At 36.5% G+C, this 8,919-nt stretch overlaps 1 protein-coding gene across 1 annotated transcript; it reads right to left on the bottom strand.

Moving 5' to 3' along the window:
• Window positions 1-1,590: 1,590 nt before the first annotated feature.
• On the bottom strand, window positions 1,591-8,670 carry LOC149884395 (uncharacterized). The gene is made up of 5 exons (XM_090095607.1): window positions 8,617-8,670; window positions 2,752-5,757; window positions 2,429-2,494; window positions 2,113-2,169; window positions 1,591-1,956 (listed from the first exon to the last, which is right to left on the bottom strand). The coding sequence occupies exons 2-5, from the start codon at window positions 5,726-5,728 to the stop codon at window positions 1,637-1,639; spliced, it is 3,420 nt and encodes a 1,139-aa protein (XP_089951733.1). The 5' UTR covers window positions 5,729-5,757; window positions 8,617-8,670; the 3' UTR covers window positions 1,591-1,636.
• Between the last annotated feature and the right edge of the window lie 249 nt (window positions 8,671-8,919).

Here is an 8,919-nt window from a genome sequence, read left to right as displayed (position 1 = left end):
AAATATAAAACTCAAAAAGACAAGATAAAATATAAGATAAACGCAAAATAAAATATAGATGAAACTAAAGTTAGGCTGCATACAAAACCAACAACATAATATTCTACTAGTTATGTTTAAATTGAATTAAATAAAATCCTTTACGCAAATATAGGTAAGTTAGAGAGTAAAAGTGCATAAAAAGCTTTACTTTGCTGAAGAAGAAGATGAATAGATGCAACTTTTTAAATTCGTGAGCTATCTCTATCGGTGTAAGGTAGTTTTTGAACAATTTTTCAAAGAAAAGTTAGCCTAGTTTTCTTCTTTTAAGTTTAAATTATGTAGCTTGACATCACAAAATACAAAACTCAAAAAGACAAGATAAAATATAAGATAAACGCAAAATAATAAAATATAGATGAAACTAAAGTTAGGCTGCATACAAAACCAACAACATAATATTCTACTAGAAAAGTTAGCCTAGTTTCCTTCTTTTAAGTTTAGATTATGTAGCTTGACATCACAAAACACAAAGAGGCAAGATAAAATACAAGGTAAACGTAAAATAAAATAGAAGTCAAACAAAAGTTAGGTTGCATAAATACAAACACTGCATTGCCAAAAATAGAATTTGTTGTCTAGAAAGACCTTTTAAACTTTGTTTCTTTCGTTTTTTGACTTAGTGAATCGCGATCTGGTTTTTCTTAGGCGCGCTTGTTTCTTAGTTGTTTTTTTTGTAAAGAAACTTTATTCAGACGTTTTTTTTACGCAACTCCTTTAACATTATTTTTAACAAAGTATTCTTTTATACGTGATTACATTGAAATAAAACCCTTTGCGTAAATAGAGATAAATTAGAGAGCAAAAGTACATAAAAAGCCTCGCTACTTTGCAGAAGAAGAATTGGATGGCAAGATTCGTGTGCTTTCTCTTTCGTTTAAGGTACTTCTTGAATATTTTTTCAAAGAAATGTTAGCGTAGTTTTCCTCTTTTAAGTTTAGCTTACGCAGCTTGACATCACAAAACGCAAAAACCAATAAGGCATGATAAAATACAAGATAAACGTAAAATAAAATAGAAGTGAAACAAAAGTTAGACTGCATAAAAACGAAAAAAACAAAAAAAAACATAATATACTTCTATGCATGTTTACATTGAACTAAATAAAATCCTTTAGATTAAATATCTAAAATCCTAAATATATGAAAAAATAGAGAGTAAGAGTTCATAAAAAAGCCTCGCTATTTTGCTGAAGAAGAAATGGATGTCTAGATCTTTTAAAATAAGGAACTTTTTGATTTCTTTTTCCGAAAAATGTTTGGAGCAGTTTTCCTTTTTTAAATTTCACTTATGCAGTTTAACATCACAGGAAATATTATTTTGCTTTTTAACAAACTCTTAAAAACATCAGAAGTAATTCTAAATGCAACTCTATTAAAAGTTTTCACAGAATAACAAAACGACTTCTTTTTTTTTTTTTTTTAAAGATAAAAAAAAGTTTGAACTATCTTTAAATAAGAAATGTGAGAACAGTTTAACAGAACTTCTTGTTTATTATGTCTTTAGCGAAACAGATAAAAATATTTGCAAAAGCATAGATTAAACAAACTACACAAAAGGCCCATCTTTATTGCCAAACTGAACAAACTTATCTAAACTACATAAATGGTCTCACGATATTGCCATATTGAACAAACTTTTCTAAACTACCCTCTTTTTGAATTTTTAGCTTCATGTTTTTAATTTTGTCTTTAATATGGCTTCGGTAGGAGTACTTTTGCAAGACATGAATGAGCTTGTCACTGCTATGATTTGCCAAGATGCCAAGGTAATCTTTGTACGAGCAACTTGAGCTTACATCTGTAAACACGTCTTGCAAGATGTATGCCAACACCAAAGCTGCACATCGAGGAAAACTTCTGGTGTTGAACCATTCGTTGTGGCCAGGGCAAGCATTCAGCTTTTCAACTATTTCATCTAAAATTTTACAAACTCAAGTCATAACACAAAGAGATTAAATCGAATATTCATTTGGTTCTGAAGCATGACAAGATTTATTTTGTTTTTTCATTTGTTTTTTTTGTTGACCTTATTGTTTGCACTGATAGCAATAACTGGTTTTTGAAAGATTACCTAATTGGCATTGGCTAACTTCTGCTTTGTTTTCCTTTGGTCTTGTCTGAGTTGATCCTGAAACAAAATAAAACCATGTTCATTTTTCTAATTCATAAAAACCATCAACAGTTTCTAAGTGTTAGAGATGATAACAAGCTGTGCATGATTTCTAACGGTCATGTTTCTAACTTCATCATTAGAAATCGGGTAGACACAACTTTCTAAAAGTGCACTTAGCAATGATGGCTAGATTTTGTTAACAGTTAACCATCTGAAATTGTGCAAGAAGAGGTTTGTGTTTATATATGTTTGTATAAATTAGGTTTTACATTACCGATGAGTTCTTGAGTGAAAGATGGCATTTCCAACTTGATTTTTTTTCTTCTTGGATCTTTTACTTCTAAAACATAATCAGTTTTAGTATCATTCACTTGTATAAACATTTAAGCAATTACAGAATTAGTCCTGCAACAAATACATACACACTTCTGTGTTGTTCTTTTTTTTTTTTCGTCTTTTTTTATTGTTTTTTTTTTTTTTTTTTTTTTTTTTTACAGCTTTAACAATAACAATAGGGCAAGGAGTTAATTTGGGCATTTTCATTTTTTGAAAGCGTGTTGAGATTTGCATAAAAATCAAAAATCAAAAAGAATTTACCTCTGGATGTACAAGCAAGACTTTGGCTAAATAGACTACCAACAGATTGAACAGCACCAGGTGAGGGCTGTTTTTCAAGAACAGTACCAGCCTGTTGGACTGGAACAGCTGAAAGAAACAAACTGGGTTTGGCCATCGTTTGCTGACGAGCAACAAGATTAGGAGCCAGAGGAACAGAAAAGACCTCTTTTGAAGGATTAAAAACAACTTGCAGAGAAGGAGCAACAGGAACAGGTTTGGCAACCACTTGCTTATGAGCAGGTTCAAGAAGAGCTGGTTCAAGAAGAGCAGCTTCAGGAGGAGCATGGAAAACACGTGTGACAGCCATAAGATTATCTTGCTGTGAAGCAACATTAGACACTGTTTCCAGCAGAACAGAAAAGACCTCTTTTGAAGGACTGAAAGCAACTTGTTGAGCAGGAGCAGCAGAAACAGGTTTGGCAACCACTTGCTCACTAAAGTAAACTGGAGAAAGTTGTGCATGGTGTTCAATAAAATCCGGTTCATCAGGAAATAATGTTAATGCAAGAGGAGAACAAGCTGTGCCAACAGGAACAGCTAGAGTCTGATCTACATCCATACAAACAGCTTGTTCATTAGGAACTAGTTGTGCAAGAGCAGAGGATAGTTCAAGAACTGGACCAGCGATTGTTTGTTCAGAAGGAACAGACGAAACAGGAGTTGAGGTAGGTTCACACAAGAAATCTACAACATGTTCGTTGCTGTCCTCTAAAGGAGCATTGTTTTCTACAGCTGGAGAAAATGGAACCACTGTGGTACAACCGAAAGTAGCAGCAGATTCTTCAGAGTCAGAACCAGAGTCTGAATCTTCCTCAAAAATGTCCTCAACATCATGAAAACCGTACTCCTCTGCATTAGTTCGGAGCCAGTCCATCACATCCTTCTCCTCCTTTGGTGGTCTCTCAGACTTTTCAACAGTCAAAGACTCTATGACTCCGAAGGACTGTCCGATGCCGAGGGCAAAGCGCAACTCCTCTGCAGCGTTCCACTGGGACACATAAAAGCTATCCATTGTGTGTCTGCTGTGCTTCATGTAGAGTGTAGCAAACCGCTCGCGATCTTCTTTGCTGTTGTTGGCAAAGTAAGTGGCTATCGAACCGCGAATGCAAGTGGGAGTAAGACGCTTCATGGGAATGTTTACTTGGCTTTTTCTGAAGCAGGACGTCAGGCTAGAGGTGATAGCAGAGGAACCCATCTGGTAAACAGGCACTCTAGATGCACCTAGTGTCACACCTTCGTCTTTGTTGGCTCTCACCGAAGGAAAAAGGGGCCTGTAGCAGTCACTCAACTCCAAAACAGTCTTGGTGTCTGCAGCCATGTAGTGAGAGTCGTTGACAAGAAGGTCTCTGTATCTCAGCAAATAAATATCGATCAACACTTTCAAGTCGTTCGGCACTAGAATGTTTTTGGCTCCGTACTTGTATGCTGTTTTGTAGCGCTCTTGCACAATGCAATATCCACACTCACTCTTCTCAGCAGCCATGTAGTCTCTAATGTTTAAAAGAGCAATGTTAGATTTTCTTAAACTGTTAATTACAGTGACAGAGAGCAGAAGATGGTTTCGTAGAGACACAGCATTGTCTCTAGTCAGCGGAAGAGACGCCTTTCTAATCGATTCCACTAAGTCTCTTACGTATGCAGACTTGCCATATTCGGTCAGCAAACTGACATTGATGATGTTGATGCTTTTTCTTCTTTTCACAAGGCTCCTCCTCAAAGAACGAAAGGGCCTCAGCACTTTTCGCAACTCATCCACCTTGCAGCGCAAACGTTGGATGGCCTCATGAGAAAGTCCGAAATAGACGTTTCTGGCTTCACTGAAACGAAACAGGAGACAAAGGGAGACGAGGCGGTTGTACAACTTGTGACAAGACATGGCTTTTGTTTGGTCAAGTTCACTCAGCTTGGAATTGAGCTGAATTTTCTTAAAGTGCAAGGAGAAGTATCTATCCTCCAAAACATTGGAATTGGTGAGAGCGTTTGGGTGCAGCGTCAATGTGCTATCACAACAAGTCAATATTTCCACAACTGCATTTTTGTAGATCTTTGCTTGTGACCAAGTGTTGTTGTTGGCTACCACAAGCCACTTTTCAAAGTCTCTGAAGAGCTCATCTGCTGACTGGTAATAAAAGTGAAAAGCATCTTTGTCCAGCTGAAACAAGAGTCTCTTTTCTTCGGTCAAGACATAGGAGCTGGAAACCAAGTGCTCTAAGGAATCGAAATCAGAGTCAAGGACGGATTCGGTTTTCAGCTCTTTGTTTTCTACAGAGGTGCATTGGTTTGCAGAAGGAGCCTCGGACGAACCAGCAACTGGTGAGGGCAAGCTTAAAAGAGGATCAGAGGAAAGAACCGGAGAAGAAAAAGAGGAGGAAGACCCAGGAGCAGAGGATGCAGAGCCTGATGCAGACGCTTGTTCAGCTACTGGCTTAATACCAAAGAAGGCAGGTCGAATAAATTGAGGGACATAGAGCTTCTCGTTGTCGTATCGCTTTGCCTCTGCAATCTTTTGTTTGATCATCTTGGAATCGTAGAAATGAGTCTCTTTCAAGTGTATGTCCAGTCGGTCGTAATATTTCCAACATTGCAAACAGGGGTAAGGTTTTGGACAGCCGGACTTGCGTTCGAGACGAGCATGCTGAAACTTCCTGACCATTGCAGAGTAAAAGATGGAAGCTTCATCCAAAGTCCAAGAATGATCTTTTTTAGTCAAGTGTCTTTTAATGCTTGTGGACGAATGTTTGCACAAAGGCATCGGACAGCTAACAGCGTACCTCTTCTTGGTACCATAGAAAGGTACAACCCTGTTTACGGAGCCACACGCTGCAACTAATGCAACCCTGACTTTCTTTTTGAGCTTTAAGTCTCTCTGTTCTTGTGACTGCTTTCTTTTCTTTTTTTTTGCTTTAGAGTTTGGAGAAGAAGCAACAACAGAGTTGTTTTCTTGCGAAGAAGACATGTTCAGGTGTTTGTTTGCAACGGTTTAAGCTAAAAAAAAAAGAAAACAGTCAGCGAGAGTTTTTTTTTCTTCTGCCTGTATCCAATCCTGGAATGTTGCGTGGATTGATGAGAAACACAACTACAGCGAAGAGCTGTGTTTTTTCGAGTCCTCTGCAAAAGAGCAAGAAGAAAGTAAAGAGAGCAACAAGAAGAAACAAAGCTTGCACTAGCAAAAGAAGAAGAACGAGAGCAACTAGCATTACATGCATGGTGGCAACAGTGATTGCTATTATGAGAAGGAGAATGAGAAAAAAAAAAGAAACAAATAAATAAAGAGATGGAGTTTGAGAGGATCTCGCAACCATATGACTCAAAGAAAGAAACTGTGTTGAAAAAAGGCAAGAGAGGGCAAATAGAACTTGCTAACAAGGACAAATGACAGACATAACTACAACAGTAACAACTCTCATTGCAAGCATAATAACAACAACAGCATCAGCATCACTGACTCAGAGAGTGTTGAAAAAACAAAACAGATTAAAAAAAAAACAAGCAAAGTGGCTGAACAGTAACAACAACCATTGCATGTATAACAACAGCAACAGCATCACTTAATCAGAGGGTATTGATAAAAAAAACAAACAAAACAAAAACAAAAAAAAACAAAACAAATGAAAAAACAAAACAAGCAAACTGGGTGAACAGTAACAACTCTCATTGCAAGCATAATAACAACAACAACATCACTGACTCAGAGAGTGTTAACAAAATAAAATAGATTATAAACAAGCAAAGTGGGTGAACAGTAACAACTCTCATTGCAAGCATAAAAACCAACTACAGCAACAGCAGCATCAGCAACAGCATCACTGACTCAGAGGATATTGATAAAAAAAAAACAACTAACAAACACACAAACAAAAACGAATAAAAGCAAAGTTGCTGAACAGTAACAACTATCATTGCAAGTAAAACAACAACAACAGCATCAGCAACATCATCACCGAATCAGAGAGTGGTGATAAAATAAGATAGATTAAAAAACAACCAAAGCGGCTGAACAGTAACAACTCTAATAACAAGTAGAATAACAAAAGCAGCATCACTGACTCACAAGGTTTTGATAAAAAAAAAAAAAAAAAAACAAACAATGCAAGCCAAGTCGGTGAGCATTAACAAACATTCATTGCAACTATAATAACAACAACAGCAACAGCATCACTGACTCAATGGGTGTTAATAAACAAAAACAAAAACACAAGCAAAGCAAGCAAAGTGGGTGAACATTAATAAGACTCATTGCAACTATAACAACGACAACAGAAACAGCATCACTGACTCAAAGGGTATTGATAAACAAAAACAAAAACACAAACAAAACAAGCAAAGTGGGTGAACATTAACAACACTCATTGCAGCTATAACAAAAACATCAGCAACAGCATCACTGGCTCAAAGGGTGTTGGTAAAATAAATAAATAAACAAAAACAAAACAAGCAAAGTGGGTGAACATTAACAACACTCATTGCAACTATAACAACGACAACAGAAACAGCATCACTGACTCAAAGGGTATTGATAAACAAAAACAAAAACACAAACAAAACAAGCAAAGTGGGTGAACATTAACAAACACTCATTGCAGCTATAACAAAAAACAACAGCAACAGCATCACTGGCTCAAAGGGTGTTGGTAAAATAAAAAAATAAATAAAAACAAAACAAGCAAAGTGGGTGAACATTAACAACACTCATTGCAGCTATAACAAAAACAACAGCAACAGCATCACTGGCTCAAAGGGTGTTGGTAAAATAAATAAATAAATAAAAACAAAACAAGCAAAGTGGGTGAACATTAACAAACACTCATTGCAGCTATAACAAAAACAACAGCAACAGCATCACTTGCTCAAAGGGTGTTGGTAAAATAAAAAAATAAATAAAAACAAAACAAGCAAAGTGGGTGAACATTAACAACACTCATTGCAGCTATAACAAAAACAACAGCAACAGCATCACTGGCTCAAAGGGTGTTGGTAAAATAAAAAAAATAAATAAAAACAAAACAAGCAAAGTGGGTGAACATTAACAAACACTCATTGCAACTATAACAAAAACAACAGCAACAGCATCACTGGCTCAAAGGGTGTTGATAAAATAAAGAAATAAAAACAAAACAAGCAAAGTGGGTGAACAGTAACAACTCCCATTGCAAGCATAATAACGACAACAGCAACAGCAACACCATCACTGACTCAGAGAGTGTTGATAAAATAAAATAGATTATAAACAAGCAAAGTGGGTGAACATTAACAAACACTCATTGCAAGCATAAAAACTTACTCAGAGAGTGTTTATAAATAAAACAAAAAACAAAAAACAAAAATACAAGCCAAGTGGGTGATTACTAACAGCGCTAACAGCAGCAACAACAGTGTCTTTAGAAACAACAAACAAGTACAACAGCAACAACTGCTTTTACAGAGTATAACAATAACAACAACATGGCACTAACAACAACAAAAGGGTTGGAATAAAAACCTTTAGGCAAAAGGAGAGCTGCATTCAGACAAGATCGATTACAAAGAGGCTCTTCTTTAGGACAGAGGAGAAACTGCTTTTGAGGGACAGAGGGACTTTTGTTGTTGTTGTTGTTGTTGTGCAGAAACCAACAAACTTTTATTGAACCGAATATAACCGAATATAACCGAAAGTCTTGTTTGCTTCTGTTTTGTGCCATCAAGAAGGGAAAACAAAACATCACAAAACAAACGAAGCAAACGAAACAAACAAACAAACAAACGAACGAAACAAACAAACAAAAAAAAAAATTAAAAAAATTAACAAACAAACAAACAAACAAGCAAACAAACAAAAACAAATAAGAAAAACAGAAAACGCAGTACCGAAACCTCGCCATTTTTTATCCTTCCTCAAGCTTTCTCTGGGCGCCAAAGACCGAGAAAGTTGAGCAAACGTGACGTTGAGGGGAGGGGGGGGGAGTACTTATGGACAGCAGACCGACCAATGGCACGCTTAGGAGAGACCCACGTGAATGCTACATTTTCTTTCTATGCTAGCTGGATCCGCTCAAAGTCTGGAATTTCCAGCATTCACGTGTCATCACTCCAGCCACCAGATTGGCCCACACTTTGCACACTTTCAAGACTAGAACTTCACTTAATCACAAATTGAGCCAAAAAAAAACT

Source organism: Hydra viridissima, unplaced genomic scaffold (assembly GCF_058129835.1).
Source record: "Hydra viridissima isolate aposymbiotic clone 2 unplaced genomic scaffold, HvirCarnegie_v1 scaffold_8, whole genome shotgun sequence".
Lineage (NCBI taxonomy): Eukaryota > Metazoa > Cnidaria > Hydrozoa > Anthoathecata > Hydridae > Hydra > Hydra viridissima.
The sequence above is the reverse complement of the archived record's forward strand: the minus strand, read 5'-3'. Positions and strand labels throughout refer to the sequence as shown.

Excerpts from the sequence above, each read along its gene's own strand:
- LOC149884395 (XM_090095607.1), bottom strand. The coding sequence starts at position 5,728 with ATGTCTTCTTCGCAAGAAAACAACTCTGTTGTTGCTTCTTCTCCAAAC. Across the intron at positions 2,495-2,751 it reads TCTTGCTTGTACATCCAGAG|AAGTAAAAGATCCAAGAAGA; the intron begins GTAAATTCTTTT and ends ATTATGTTTTAG. Across the intron at positions 2,170-2,428 it reads TTTCACTCAAGAACTCATCG|GATCAACTCAGACAAGACCA; the intron begins GTAATGTAAAAC and ends ATTTTGTTTCAG.